The sequence below is a fragment of the Mauremys reevesii genome, linkage group 9 (assembly GCF_016161935.1).
Source record: "Mauremys reevesii isolate NIE-2019 linkage group 9, ASM1616193v1, whole genome shotgun sequence".
NCBI classification, from domain to species: domain Eukaryota; kingdom Metazoa; phylum Chordata; order Testudines; family Geoemydidae; genus Mauremys; species Mauremys reevesii.
Window position 1 is genome coordinate 61,856,914 of NC_052631.1, and position 15,655 is coordinate 61,872,568.

The 15,655-nt window shown below is 49.0% G+C and overlaps 1 protein-coding gene across 8 annotated transcripts in view; it reads left to right on the plus strand.

Annotated features, from left to right (window-relative positions):
* Positions 1–15,655, plus strand: part of ENOX2 (ecto-NOX disulfide-thiol exchanger 2) — a 168,081-nt gene that overhangs the window by 35,156 nt on the left and 117,270 nt on the right. For 5 of the 8 annotated variants that reach the window (XR_005584688.1, XR_005584689.1, XM_039488634.1 and 2 more), the window contains exon 2: positions 11,628–11,771. The exons of the other annotated variants lie outside the window; for them this stretch is intronic. Coding sequence is in view for 3 of the 5 variants with exons in the window: in XM_039488634.1 (XP_039344568.1) it covers positions 11,628–11,771 (144 nt within the window). In the remaining 2 variants the exon portion in view is untranslated. The remainder of the gene's footprint in view (positions 1–11,627; positions 11,772–15,655) is intronic. 8 annotated transcript variants of the gene reach the window in all.

The following is a 15,655-nucleotide window of genomic DNA, read 5'->3' on the forward strand; positions in this document are numbered from 1 at the left end:
CAACGGTGGGGCTTCTGGGTTCCCTGGGCCCAGCATGAGACGAAGGGGGTACCGTTTCCCCGGAGAGACTTGGCCTCCGAGCACAGGGTCCCCGAGGCGACGGTTAGCCGGCCAGCTCCTTCTCCTCGACGCGAGTCCTCCGCTCCACCGGACCACCAGTCCTCCACGCTGCACGATCCAGCCGAGGCACAGTCAACAGCCCCTGCGGCGGAGGCCGTAGTGCAGGGCTTGTCCTCATCATCCTCCCCGGACGAGGCGGTGGCCGGTGCTTCAGCCAAGGATCCGCCGCCCATTGACCTGAAAGCCCACCAGGACTTGCTTCGCCGGGTGGCGACGGCCATGGATCTCCCAGTAGCGGAGGTCCAGGAGGACGAGGACCCCATTACCAATGTGGTGGGCGCGGACGCTCCCGTGCGCATGGCGTTACCCTTTGTCAGAACAATCCAAAAGAACGCCACCACGCTCTGGCAAACGCCTGCATCCATTCCTCCCACGGCCCGCGGGGTTGAGTGTAAATACTCGGTTCCCCCGACGGGCTATACCCACCCGACCCCGGACTCGCTGGTTGTGCAATCGACCGCGAGAGGCACGGTCAACCTGCCCCTGCGCCTAAATCCAAGGACGCTCGGCGCATGGACCTGCTAGGCCGCAAGGTCTACTCGGCAGGCGGTTTGCAGATGCGCATTGCTAACCAGATGGTCCTCCTCGCCAGGTACGTTTACGACATCTTGACGTCCCTGGCGAAGTTCACGGAGCTCCTACCATCAGCCTCCCGCCAGGAGTTCGCGGCGCTGTTGGAAGAGGGCAGGAGATCATCTAGGTCCTCTATCACGGCCGCCCTAGACGCTGCGGACTCCGGAGCTCGGACCTTAGCCTCCGGCGTGTCAATGCGGCGCATTGCCTGGCTGCAGTCCTCCACCCTGCCGCCGGAGGTGCAATATACTCTGCAGGACCTGCCCTTTGACACACAGGGTCTCTTTTCCGAGAAGACGGATTCTCGGATCCAGACCCTGAAGGACGGCCGTATTGCCATCCGTACTCTCGGGATGCACACGCCGGCGACGCAGCGCAGGTCCTTCCGGCAGCAGCCCTCCCGGCCCTTCTATCAGCAACGATATCGGCCATACAATAGCCGGCGACCGGCCCAAAATCGCCGTCGTCCTTCCGGCAACCGCTGTAACCAGGGCCAGGCCTCTTCCAAGGCCCCTCAGGGGGCCAAGCAGGCCTTTTGATGGGACGCTCGAGGACGGCCCATCACTCTCCCTACCGGATCCTTCCCCGTTATTTTACAACCGCCTTTCCCATTTCTTTTCGGCGTGGTCCCAATTAACAACAGACAACTGGGTGCTTCAAACAGTCCAGTCGGGATACCGCCTGCAATTTGTTTCGCCCCCACCTTCCCACCCACCCTCCCTGTCCCTCTTCAGGGACCCCTCTCACGAGCAAGCCCTCTTACAAGAGGTTCAGACTCTGTTAAGCGTGGGTGCCATAGAAGCAGTGCCTCAAGACAGGCGGGGCAGGGGATTCTACTCCCGTTATTTTCTCATCCCCAAGGCGAAAGGGGGGCTACGTCCTATCCTGGACCTTCGCGAGCTGAACAAGTACCTGCTCAAGCCCAAGTTTCGCATGGTCACCTTGGGGACCATCATTCCCTCTCTGGATCCGGGAGATTGGTTTGCCGCCCTCGACATGAAGGATGCGTACTTCCATGTCGCGATCTATCCTCCCCATCGTTGTTATCTCCGGTTTGTGGCCAACAACACCCACTACCAGTTCGCCGTGTTGCCGTTCGGACTCTCCACCGCACCGAGGGTATTTACCAAATGCATGGCGGTAGTTGCCGCAGCCCTCCGACGTCGTCAGATCCACGTGTACCCGTATCTCGACGACTGGCTGGTTCGCGGACAGTCTCGACAGCTCGTAATGGGCCAGATGACAGAAATCCTGTCCCTCTTTCAGCGGCTCGGCCTTCTCATCAACGCCAAGAAGTCCGCTTTGATCCCGTCACAGCGGGTGGAGTTCATCGGAGCGGTCCTCGACTCCACGGTGGCCAGGGCCTGTCTCCCTCGCGCTCGGCACCAGACGATGGTCTCCATCATCCGGGACCTCGTCACCTTCCCAACCACGACGGTGCGCTCCTGCCTCCGCCTCCTGGGCCACATGGCGTCATGCACGTATGTCACCGCGTACTCGCGGCTCCACCTCCGCCCGTTCCAGTCTTGGCTCGTGTCGGTGTACCGGCCGCATCGAGACCCCATCGACATGGTGGTCACGGTCACCAGGACGACCCTCGAGTCCCTCAGCTGGTGGCTCGACCCAGAGGTCGTGTGTGCCGGAGTCCCGTTCCACTCTCCTCGCCCGTCCGCCACTCTGACCACGGATGCCTCAGCGCTCGGTTGGGGAGCTCACCTGGGCGATCTTCATACCCAAGGCCTGTGGTCGCCCCAGGAGCTCGCCCTGCACATCAATGTCCGTGAGCTGAGAGCGATCCGTCTGGCCTGTCGCACCTTCTGCACCCACCTGCAAGGCCGCTGTGTGACAGTGTTCACGGACAATACAACAGCAATGTTCTACGTGAACAAGCAGGGTGGAGCCCGCTCCTCCCTCCTCTGCAAGGAGGCGATGCTCCTGTGGGACTTCTGCGTGACCCACTCCATTCACCTGGAAGCATCCTTTCTTCCGGGAGTGCAGAACACGCTGGCCGACCATCTCAGCAGGTCGTTCCTTTCCCACGAGTGGTCCCTCCGTCCAGATGTCGTCCACACAATCTTCCGGAGGTGGGGGTTTCCCCAAATAGACCTATTCGCCTCCAGGGGGAACAGGAAGTGCCACCTATTTTGCTCATACCAGGGTCGCTCGCCAGGCTCCCTGTTGGACGCCTTCCTTTACCCCTCGACGGATCGCCTCCTCTACGCCTTCCCTCCGTTCCCGCTCGTGCACCGAGTGCTCCTGAAGCTTCGGAGGGACAGAGCCCATGTCATACTAGTAGCGCCGGCCTGGCCGAGGCAGCACTGGTACACCCTGCTGCTTGAGCTCTCCGTTCGGGAACCCATCCCCCTTCTGTTGTGGCCGGACCTCATCACCCAGGACTTCGGCAGGCTCCGCCATCCGAACCTGCAGTCCCTCCATCTTACAGCTTGGTACCTGAGTGGTTAACCCACGCGGAGAGGGGCTGTTCTGCCGCAGTTCAGCAAGTCCTGCTTGAGAGCAGAAAGCCTTCCACTCGCTCCACTTATCTGGCGAAATGGAAGAGATTCGCACTCTGGTGTGATCAACAGGGTCTCAATCCATTCGTAGTCCCGGTCCCTACCATCCTTGACTATCTTTGGTACCTTAAGGAGCAAGGTCTTGCGGTCTCCTCCTTGAGAGTTCACCTGGCAGCAGTGTCCGCCTTTCGTCCATCCGTGGAGGGTCGGTCCATCTTTTCTAACCAGATGGTTTCCCGCTTCCTCAAAGGCCTGGACCGCTTGTACCCGCCGGTGCAGCGTCCTACCCCGTCCTGGGATTTGAACCTTGTGCTGGCCAAGCTGATGAGTCCTCCGTTCGAGCCCTTAGCCACGTGCTCCCTGCTCTACCTCTCCTGGAAGACGGCCTTCCTCGTCGCCATTACATCAGCGAGACGAGTTTCTGAGCTCCGCGCTCTGACGGTTAGCCCGCCATACACTGTCTTCCATGGGGACAAGGTGCAGCTTCGCCCTCATCCGGCCTTCCTCCCGAAGGTAGTGTCGGCCCTCCATCTCAACCAGGAGATCTTCCTCCCGGTGTTCTTCCCGAAGCTGCATGCCTCCCCTCGGGAGCAACAGCTGCACACCCTCGACGTCCGCAGGGCGCTCGCTTTCTACATCGAGCGGACTAAGCCCTTCCGGCGTTCGCCCCAGCTGTTCGTAGCGGTTGCTGACCGCATGAAAGGCGAGCCGATATCCTCCCAGCGGATTTCCTCCTGGGTCACTGCTTGTATCCGGACCTGCTACGAGCTTGCTCGCGAGCCGCCATGCCGCCTCACTGCAAACTCGACGAGGGCGCACGCCTCGTCGGCCGCCTTCCTGGCCAATGCTCCGATCCAGGACATCTGTCGAGCGGCCACCTGGTCTTCGGTCCACACCTTCGCCTCCCACTACGCGTTGGTGCAACAGTCTCGAGACGACGCAGCCTTCGGCTCCGCGGTATTACACTCCGCCACGTCTCACTCCGACCCCACCGCCTAGGTAAGGCTTGGGATTCACCTAACTGGAATGCATAGGAGCAATCACTCGAAGAAGAAAAGACGGTTACTCACCGTAGTAACTGTTGTTCTTCGAGATGTGTTGCTCCTATCCATTCCAGACCCGCCCTCCTTCCCCTCTGTCGGAGTAGCCGGCAAGAAGGAACTGAGGAGCGGACGGGCCGGCTGGGGTATATAACACGCGCCATAGCGGCGCCACTCCAGGGGGCGCCAGCCGGCCCGCCGGAGTTGCTAGGGTAAAAAATTTCCGAGATGCCGTGCACGCGCGGCGCGCACACCTAACTGGAATGGATAGGAGCAACACATCTCGAAGAACAACAGTTACTACGGTGAGTAACCGTCTTTTTTCTAGTATAGTTTATTTTGTTTGGGGAACTGGTATAAGTTATAGCAGCAAAAGACCTTTTTGCCAGTATAAATAACATCTCCAGTAGGGGTATTTGTTGGTTTAGCTCAGTGGCTCTCAACCTTTCCAGACTACTCTACCTCTTTCAGGAGTCTTATTTGTCTTGCGTACCCCCAAGTTTCACATCACTTAAAATCTACTTTTTTACAAAATCAGACATAAAGATACAAAAGTGTCACAGCACACTGTTACAGAAAAATTGCTGACTTTCTCATTTTTACCATATCATTATAAAGTAAATCGATTGGAATATAAATATTGTATCTACATTTCAGTGTATAGTATATAGAGCAGTATAAACAATTAATTGTCTGTATGAAATTTTAGTTTGTACTGACTTTGCTCATGCTTTTTCTGTAGTCTTTTGTAAAACTAGGTAAATATTTAGATGATTTGATATACCCCCTGGAAGACCTCTGCGTACCCCCAGGGTTACGTGTACCTCTGGTTGAGAACCACTGGTTTAGCTATACCAGCAAACCTTTTCCAGTGGAGACAAGGTCTAAGTAAGTGTTGGAGATCTGCTTGCCTGATGGTTTCAATGTCTTATTGAATAATTTTTATCCAAAAGAGCCATGTGCACATCCCTGAAAGAAAGGCTTCTGTGTTTTCTGTAGTTATGACTGAATCAAAGCAGTACATTCTCTTTTGGGATTTTACAAAACAAAAAATAAATACGAAGATGCAGAGCATGATAGAAAATATGTAAAGTGTTTTTCCTAGAAATAGGATAATTTCTTACTTAACTGAATAATACAAATAAGACTGACTTGAGTTCTCACACTATGGTTACTATCTTACCAGAAGAACTTTTTCTTGGCAATTCAGTGCCTTGAAGAATATAGCAGTCACTTACTACAGTCATGATGTCAGGAGATGTATTAAATAATGAACAAAACTGAAATTCCAGAGCTTTTAGGTTTAAAAATCTCATTTCCAGTAAAGAACTACAATTCCTTGTGATTCTAGGGTCATGTTAATCAGTGAGAACCAAACTTATTTAAAGAAATCTTTAAGAACCAGTGCAGCTGGTGCTTTAACAATGAACTAAGTCAGTAGTTCTCAACTATTTTTGTTGGAATCCTGCTGAGATAGATTGACAGATTCTCCCCCGCCCCATCCTATGTCATGAAATGGTGCAAATTTGCTACTTTCTCTATTCCACTTTCTATGATTGGGTCGTTTTTCAGAAGGATCTGCACTAGGAATTATTTTGGGGGAAATTCTATGATCTGTGCTATACAGGTCATCAGACTAATGGTCCAATAGAATCTGTGACTTCAATAAAGTTTTCCCTTACTCAGAATGGCTGCCAGTGTCTATAACTTGCCATGGGATTGAAGCTTCTGATGACCACTACCTCACTACTGTGACGGGGTGCCTCTGGTAATGATAGCTGCTATTTCCATTTGTTTCAGTTGGGATTGAAGCCCAGGCTACCCTTGGCTACCATTTCACTGCCTGCCTTTATGCTTCTCGACCTTCAAACCTGCTGGCGTGTGACACACCCCATATAAATGTGTGACAAATGACTGCAATACACAACAGAACACAGGGATTGCACATTGTGCCTAATTATTATTTTCATTTATTCATATTACAGTAATGCCTAGGCCTGGTCTATGCTGGAAAATTAGGTCATTTAACTATGCCACTCAGGGGTGTGAAAAATCCACACCCCAGAGCATAGTTTAAATGACCTAATCCCCCGTGTGGAAGCACTAGGTTGACAGAATAATTGTTCCATTGATTTAGCTGTTGCCTCTTGGAGTGGTAGATTACCTATGCTGACAGGGGAACCCCTCCCAGTGACAAAGGTAGTGTCCACACTGATGTGCTGTAGTGGTGCCAGTGTAGCATTTCAGAGGTAAACAAACCCTGAGATTGAGACCCCATCGTGCTAATCACTGTACAAATCTTGACTAAGCCCGGAAGAGTTTACTGTCTAAATAGACAAAGGGTTGAAGAAGAAAGGGATATAAATACAAACAAAATGAGTAATGTGATAGTTGGGAAATGTTATGTTAGTACACCTCTACCCCGACCTGATATAAAGCGGGTTTGCATACAAGGCGGTAAAGCTCTGACACACTGCTCTGAGCAGCGTGTTAAGGGTGCCAGGGCAGGCCAGGGCCGAGGGGTTCGATAAGGGGCAGAGGGTCTTGGGGGCGGTCAGGGGCTCTCCCCCAGGGTCTGGGGGGCAGGAGCTGTGGGATGGCACTTTTGGGGGCCCTGCAGTCCCAGAATGGCCCAGGGGACTAGCGGGGGGCCGGGAGCAGCCTGCTTTGCTTCCTTCACCCTGGCCCCAGCGGTGTCGCTCGGGGGAGAGGGCTTGGGGCAAGGAATCCCCCCGCACTCACCAGCAGCATCGGAAGCGGAGCATCCTGGCCCCAGCCCGCTCCACTCTGCCACCTCCGAGCCGTGACGTTCCGCTTCCCGCCACAGGTGAGTGTAGGAGGCGTCCTTTCCCCAACCTCTCCGCACTCACCTGCGGCGGGAAGCGGAGCGATGCGGCCCCAGCCCGCTCCGCTTTCCTTGCCCCTGCCCCAGCCCCAGCCCCAGCCCCAGCTGTGTTGCTGGGGGCGGCTGGGGAAAGGTCCTGCACTCACTTGCCCGGTGGGAAGTGGAGCTGGCGGAGTGGAGCTGGCTGGGGCTGGGCTGCTCAGCTTCCCGCCGCTGGTTGTGCAGGGAGGTTGGGGGAAGGATGCCCTCCGCACTCACCTGCGGCGGGAAGTGGAGTGCCACGGCTGGGAGGTGGCAGAGTGGAGCGGGCTGGGGTGGGGATGGGGATAGGGGTCAGAGCAGTCAGGGGACAGGGAGGTTGGGTAGGGGGTGGGGTCCTGGGGGTGATTAGGGACGGGGGTCTCTGGAGGGGGTGGTCAGGGAACAAGGAATGGGGGGGCCAAAGCAAGTTTGATATAACACGGTCTCACCTATAACACGATGAGATTTTTTTTGTCTCCCGAGGACTGCGTTATATCGGGGTAGAGGTGTACTATTTTTGTTTAGTGTTTTTTTTTTTTAACAACCTGAGAAAGGGGGCTTTGGATTATGATTTTTCACAATAAACTGTTTTAAAGATTGCTATCTCCCTGCAACTAAATAATGAGAACTGGAATTCTGTCATGTGCTGCTATAAAGTTGTCTTTTATAAATTCAACATGGAATAAAAATCTTTGTCATTACAAAACAAAATTATTTCATTGTTAACACCAAAAAGTTATTTAGAGATTCAATACTAACCAAGTTCATATTTGTGGTCATTTTTTTATACACAGCCTGGAAAATATTGTTGTTAATGCATCAATATTAATGTCATAATGCAAAATTTTAAACGTAATTCACAGTTTACAAGAGTCATCTGTATTGACTCAGGGTGCTTTCAACATTAAAATGCTTAAAAAAGAAAAATCAGCTTTGAAGCCAAACCTTTTTCCATGCAGTTTCAAAACTTTTAGTGCACCCAGCTGAACGAAGAAAACAGTCCTCCAACGCCAGCCAAAGAAGCTGTAGCAGTCAACAGCTGAGATGCAATTTCCATGTATGGCTGTTCTTATACCTGTTTGTTCATTCCCTTTGAGGCACCTGCCATTGGCCACTGTCAGAGGACAGGATACTGGGCTTGATGGACCTTTGGTCTGACCCAGTATGGCTGTTCTTATGTTCTTCTTATGTTCTTATATGTTGTCACTTGGCTTGCGTGTGTGCACGTGCGCAGATAGCTGGTATAGCAGACATCTAGTGTAGTTGAGTGCTGATGGCTGGAACGTCGTTGACATAGTAACGCTGTTCAGACTTCTCAGTGCTTCTGTTTTTGCTTATTTTTTGCCGCAGATAAGGCGGTCTGCTTGTTCAACAGACTTTGATGTTGCTTATAAAGAAAGACCACAGGCATTGTTCAGTGACAAAAGGCACTTGGCCAGGTTTATTGCTAACACCCTGATTCTGTGAGACCTGGCTCCATGGTTACAGGTGTGCTAACACAAGAGCAAAGAACAGCTCAATCAGCAGCTGGAATTTCTGCTGTCCCCGTGGCCGAATAAAGGGTTAAGGCAAAGTACCCCTCCAATTATAGGCTAAGGCAAACAACTGGAATACACAGCTTACATTATATTCATACTCATTAGCATATTTTCATAAAATCATAGAGTGCAATGTCACACCTGGTACACTAGCAACAGCTTTGCCAAGTTCATGTACTAGAGAGTGAACTTGAAAGCATCTGCTTTAATACATAGCCTAACTTTGGTTTGCAGCATCTGGTTCAGGCCTTAAATCTTGCACCAGGCCCAGTGCTCCAGGCTCTGCTACACCACAATCATGTCCTTTTTTTTTTTTTTTAATTGGAGATATACCAATCTCCTAGAACTGGAAGGGACCTTGAAAGGTCATTGAGTCCAGCCCCCTGCCTTCACTAGCAGGACCAATTTTTGCCCCAGATCCCTAAGTGGCCCCCTCAAAGATTGAACTCACAACCCTGGGTTTAGCAGGCCAATGCTCAAACCACTGAGCTATCCCTCCCCCCCATCCATTCTTTGAGCAATGCTCCCTATGTGTATTCCACATGTTAGTGCACATGTGTGCCATGCCCCTGACTTTAGAAGTTTCTTTCCCAGTAGTGTCTGTTGACCCACACATGCACAGTATGTCTCCTTGTGCGCCTGACTGATTGTACAAGGGCCAGTGTGGGTTGACGCCACTACAGTTTCCTCATAGAATCATAGAATATTAGGATTGGAAGGGACCTCAGAAGGTCATCTAGTCCAACCCCCTGCTCAAAGCAGGACCAATCCCCAGATTTTTACCCCAGTTCCCTAAATGGCCCCCTCAAGGATTGAACTCACAACCCTGGGTTTAGCAGGCCAATGCTCAAACCACTGAGCTATCCCTCCCCTTTCAGGCCGCCGCATGGCCTGAGTCTGAGCCCCTATTCCTCCTTCACTCTTATCCAGAGAAGAGAGTTACCTTTATTGTAAATAATTTAGACTTAGCTTATGCTATATAGCTTATTGGGAGAGTTAATATAGTTGATATAGTGATTATAGTTGTAGCATAGTCTGTAGTTTAGTAAAACCCCTCCCCAGTTGGGGGACTCGATCCCTCATCACTGCTCAGGATCCTGGGTTTCAAGAGCTTCGTCTCCTGCCCTCATTCCTTTTCCCTCTGTGACGAGCATCAATGGTATCTCTACTGCCTGGGAGAAGCACACATCTCGGCGAAGTGTATCATCTGTAAGTCCCCTCTGCCCAGAACCAGAGAGGCCAGTGGGCTCCGTCTCTGCACGTTTCTGATGGAAGAGGCAATGAGGCCTCCAATTCACTCGGCTTCTGGCCAGGGAGACCACCCTGTACAGTGGCCTCCACAGTCTAGCAGTGCCCCTCTGAGCATGAACCATTGGGTGGAACTGTTGGCACCGAAAAGTAAGAACAAGTCCCACCATGAGAGCAAGAAACACTCTCATGGGCACAAGAGCAGATCCCTGCAGAGGATTGCGTATAAGAGGCATGTTTCCTCCCAGAGCTGTGCCAGGTCAAGAACAAATAGTCTCAAACCAACCTAATAGCTTTCTTTTACAGGGTAACAAGGGATGGGGGGAAGTGGTAGATGTGGTATGTCTTGACTTTAGTAAGACTTTTGATACTGTCTCTCATGACCTATAAACCAACTAGGGAAATATAACCTAGATGGAGCTGCTATAAGATGGGTGCAGAACTGGTTAGAAAACCATTCCCAGAGAGTAGTTACCAGTCAAGCTGGAAGGGCACATCAAGGGGAGTCCCACAGGGATGAGTTCTGGGTCTGATTCTGTTCAATATCCTGATCAATGATTTAGATAATGGCAGAGAGAGAACACTTATAAAGTTTGTGGACACTACCAAGGTGGGAGGGGTTGCAAATGCTTTGGAGGATAGGATTAAAATTCAAAATGCTTTGGACAAATTGGAGAAATGGTTTGAAGTAAATAGAATGAAATTCAGTAAGGCAAATGCAAAGTACTCCACATAGGAATAAACAATCAGTTGCACACATACAAAATGGGAAATGACTGCTTAGGAAGCAAGACATGTGAAGTAATTCTTTCACTCTACTCTGCATGGATTAGGCTGCAACTGGAGTATTGTGTCCAGTTCTGGGCGCCACATTTCAGGAAAGATGTGGACAAATTGGAGAAAGTCCAGAGGAGCACATCAACAGTGATTAAAGGTCTAGAAAAATATGCTCCTCTAATGTGGTTAGTTACTACCCTTTACCTTGTACATGTTGGTTCGATCAAAATATCTCTATCCATCACCCTGTCATCCTGACCTTATCTTTAGGAGGGGTTAGTGTGTCCCTGTATTATTTTTGGGGAGTGTATTTATACTAAATTTGGTATTGGAGTATTCTGGTACTACCCATCTGGAATGTGTTCACATGAATACTCAGTGCCTAGGAGTGCTTGTGTTTTTGCAACGCCAGCCCAGTTCTTGCCAAGTTCATGTATTGAATAGTGAAACTGCAGGCATCTGCTTTGTAACAGGGCCTGACCTTTGCTCATAGCCTGATTCTTGCTAACTTTGCTATATATCAGTAGGACCTGACTTTAATTTGGGCCTTAGGCCTTACACCAAGCCCTTATACCTGGCCTCATGTCTCAGGCTCTCTTTTTCTGCTACATCTGGGTAATGTCACAGCCTCCCTACATCAGAGAGTGGGGTCTGACAGTTTTACTCAGCCCCTCCAAAGAATATTTTCACCAGCTGATGGGAGAGTAGAGTGGAGCGTGTGAATTGAGTGTGAGGAGAGGCAGGGGAAGTGATGCGGGAGGAGACAGGAGAAGGAGGAGGGTAGGGGGCAGGTTTAAGGTGGGGGAGAAAGTGGATGGGGGAGAGGAGGGGCAGAGGGCAGGTGTAAGGTGGGGCATGGAAGGGAGAGGCAGGGCTCCAGGACTATAATATTTAGCACTATGTCACTATTAATATCTGAGCATCTATTGTCTTTTCTGGTGTTAAATTCTAGGAATCTATGAAAAGCATAGGTGGGGAAGTGTCCCCACCAGGAACCCCCATAACTTGCACACTATGGAGATCCCCAGCATTTTCCCCCAGTGCTACATAGAGCAGCTGGAGAGTGAGGCCAGAGCTACAGGAGACAGCTGCAGTGGTAGGTTGGGTATTCTGGGCACCAGTCAGCACATTTGTGAATATGCTTGGCAGAATTTGATTTTTTTTAAATATAATTTTGATGGGTAATATCAATGTTTGTTTTTCAGCATTTTTTGTATTTTTATCCATTTAAATTTTCAGTTGCATAAAATTATGGGGTTCAAGCATTTTTTTCTGGTTTGTATTGATATACATTTTCAGAGTGGTGAGAACTTATGGGGGACCAGACAAAAATTACGTAATGAGAGTAGACATTGAGATTTAAAAAGCTAACGTTTTATGACCATTAAAATACAAATTGTCAGCATTACATGTCAAAATAGAAAAAGCTAATATACTTAAATCAAACTCTAAGTTCTCATTTTACTTACTTTGCCTATCTGTAAATTTCAACTATTATGGATGGAAATATGTTTTGTGTGTGTCTAGTGAAATCAATGTTTGGCGACATATACTAAGAAGAATTGAATCCTTCCAAGCTTGTTCGTGAATCATAGTTGGTGGTGGAAGTGCTGATGGGGTTAGTGGGCTCATAGGGCAAGACAGGATGTGGAGTGGGTCTTGATTAGGACCAATCAAAGTCCTCTTGTCCCCTTTTCAATGGATGCATTTTGAGAGAGATTCATTGGTTTCTTTTGCACATTCTTATTTACTTAAGGAAATTGGTATACTGTGCACGGAATGTCATTTACACACATTAGTAATTTTATAATATAAAAAACCAGCTTGTTTAATTGGCAAAGAACGTATCCTAAATGGAGGGCTATGAGAAGGCAGAGTCTGAACTTCTGAAACAAAGCTGGTGTTTGGGAGTTATCTGTGTGAGGGAAAAAATACTGAACATTTTTTAAACATCAAGCTCTTTTTAATGCTGATGCTGACATACTTCAATAAATCCTCTGGATTTTGTTCTCTGTTTCCGAAAAGCTTCCACCACTGAACTGGAGAGTGATCATAATTTCTGTCCCAGAGGAAAATGAGGAAATCACAAGCTTCTGGAAAAGGCGTTTAGAGAAGACCAGTGTTGCCACTCGTGACACTAAGCCCAATAGTCTGAAAACAGCTATTCATAGATTCTAAGGCCAAAAGGGACCACTGTGATCATCTAATCTGACCTCCTGCATAACACAGCCCATAGAACTTCTCCAGAATTGTTCCTGTTTGAAATAGATCAGATCTTTTAAAATGGCATCCAATCCCGATTTAAAAATTGACAGTGATGGAGAATCTACTACAACCCTTGGAACGTTGTTTCAATGGTTAATTACCCACACTATTGAATATTTGTGTTTTTATTTCCAGGTAGAATGTGTCTAGTTTCAACATTTCCAGCCTTTGTCTGCTGTAATGAAGAGCTCATTCTCAAATATTTGTTCTCCATGTAGATACTTATAAACTGATCATCACATCTTAATTTTCTCTTTGTTAAAATAAATAGATTGAGTTCCTTGAGTCTGTTACTAGAAGTCATGTTTTCCAATCCTTTAATCATTCTCGTGGCTCTTCTCTGAACCCTCTGCAATTTGTCAACTTTCTGTGAACACCAGAATTGGATACAGTCTTCCAACAGTGGTTGCACCAATGCCAAATACAGAGATATATAATCTATCTACTCCTATTTGAGATACCCCTGTTTATGCATCCTAGGATTGCATTAGCACTATTGGCCAGAACATCTCACTGGGAACTCAGCTGATTATCCACTGACCTCCCAAGTCTTTTTCAGAGCCAGTGTTTCTCAGCATAGAGTCCCCCATTCTGTATGCATTTTGTAAAGTTGCTCTGCCTGGTTGAAGGAACATAAATCCACACCGTGTAGAGGTTAAGCATAGGAGTTTATTATGCACAGCTCAGGTGGAGTGTCACCTTGCTTATTAGGCTCAGAGACACTGTTACAATGGAATATATGGATTTTTCCATGGGCGGGGGAAAGTGACGGGGTAGGCAGTTCCACACCCCAGGATAGGTTTAGCCGCAAGACAAGATAGCACATTAGCCAATGGTTAACAGGTCACATAATGGCTCCGCCCATGGTCTCAAGTTAACATTTAATTAATACTGTGATAAAATGTTATTAGTATAAAATATATATGTTGAATTCTGATTTGGGGTTCATAGGAATGAAGCAACTCCTTTGATTGTTCAACAGGTACATTTCTAGGGGTTAAAGCAAGGAAACAGTGGAAGTATATGACAATAAAGATTGTCCCCTTTGTGTTTTAAGGCAGGCATTCGTCCCTGGGAAAGGGAGGTGGGAGGAGTCCATATCTTATACTGACTTGTGCCAACCTTTCATAAACTCAAGGTTGGATATGTGGGAACAACATCTTCCTAGAAAAGAAACTAACAACCGAAACAGGGCTTCTTTGTTCAATCTGCAACTTTGAATAAGACACAATTATTTAGTTCTCAGCTCCAGCACCTGGCAATTTGCTGACTAGGCTTATTTTGGCAAAGCAAGGTTATCTTTTGTTTATTCTGCTTCTCTTAGCTATTCACTATTTGCTAGGCCTCTGGTCTCTTGACCAAACTCTGGATTTTGGGCCTGGAAAAGAGCTGGCACAATCCATGTACCAGGTTGTTATATAAAATGCACATGGATTTTAATAAACCCTTCACTGGTGCACACTATCTAGATGGTGATCCAAACCAGGGGCGTCGATATGGGGTGGGCAAGGGGCCATGGTCCTCCCACTTTTAAAAGTGGATGGGCCTGGCCCATCCACTTTTTGCCACTGGCCCTTCCCTTCCTCTTACCCCTGAGGCCCGGAGAACCTGGGCAGCTGTGGGGAGATGTGGACCATCCACATGCCTGGGGTGGAGGGGCCTGAGACCAGCCCCTGGCCCTTGTCCCCACCTCCTGGACCTCCTGCCCAACAGCTGCTTGGATGGCTGTTACCATGGCCTGGCTGCAGCGCTTCGGTCTCTGAGACCCCATCCCCAGGCCAAGCCGGAGTCGGGATAAGAGCCGCATGGGCAGCTGTGGGGAGCTGCCGACCCTCCACCTGCCTTGGGAGGAGGTCAAAGACACGGGCTAGGGGCTACTCTTGGGGGGGCCTCCCATCCTAGGCAGGGGGAGGGGCCCAAGCTCCTTGGCTACAGCTTGGCCAAGGGGCAGGGCCTTGAGGGGAAGAGGAGGGGCAGGGTCAAGGCCACAGAGGTGCAGGGCCTCGTTCCCCACCCACTTTTAGGAAGAAACTCATTCCTGGCGCAAACATGGGATGGTATTCTGTACAAAAGCTCCCACCAATGTTAAATTGGAGCTGCCCCATGTTAGAGCAGTGATGGGACAATTCCCTGGTATTTTTAGTGCAGGTGCCATGAGAAAAGCAGATTTCCGAAAAGAATTCCAGCCCATTGTACGAGGTAGAGGGGTTGAGTTGTTTTGAAGTAAAATATTCTGTCTCTTGGCAAGCTCCATTTGCCATTTTCACACAGACACTGGAAAATGTTTGTTTTGCATTAGGTCACCATATTTCTTAAGTGACAAATTGCTATACAAGGTGGGAACTCTGTCTTTCTATGTGTTGTACAGCATCTAGGACAGTGGGGTCCCAATCCTGACTGGAGCTTCTGAATGCTACTGCATAGTTATTTTCTTAGTTAGCTGTAGTTTTTGTGCACTAAACCTAAGATCATCCCTCTTCTGCACAAGGAAAAGGCACTGCTTCCTTTAGCCCAGAGTTTGCAAATCATTTACATTTATATATAACATATTATTGCTTGTGAACTTCATGACCTGTCAAAGTTCAGGTATTTATAATGAGGTTTCAGACGTTTATATGGTGATATTTAACCCTCACAATAGGAATATCAGAGCTCAACCTTATAGGTGTTTTAAGTGTGTGTTGAAATCAAACACTCGTTCTACGCAATAGGGGC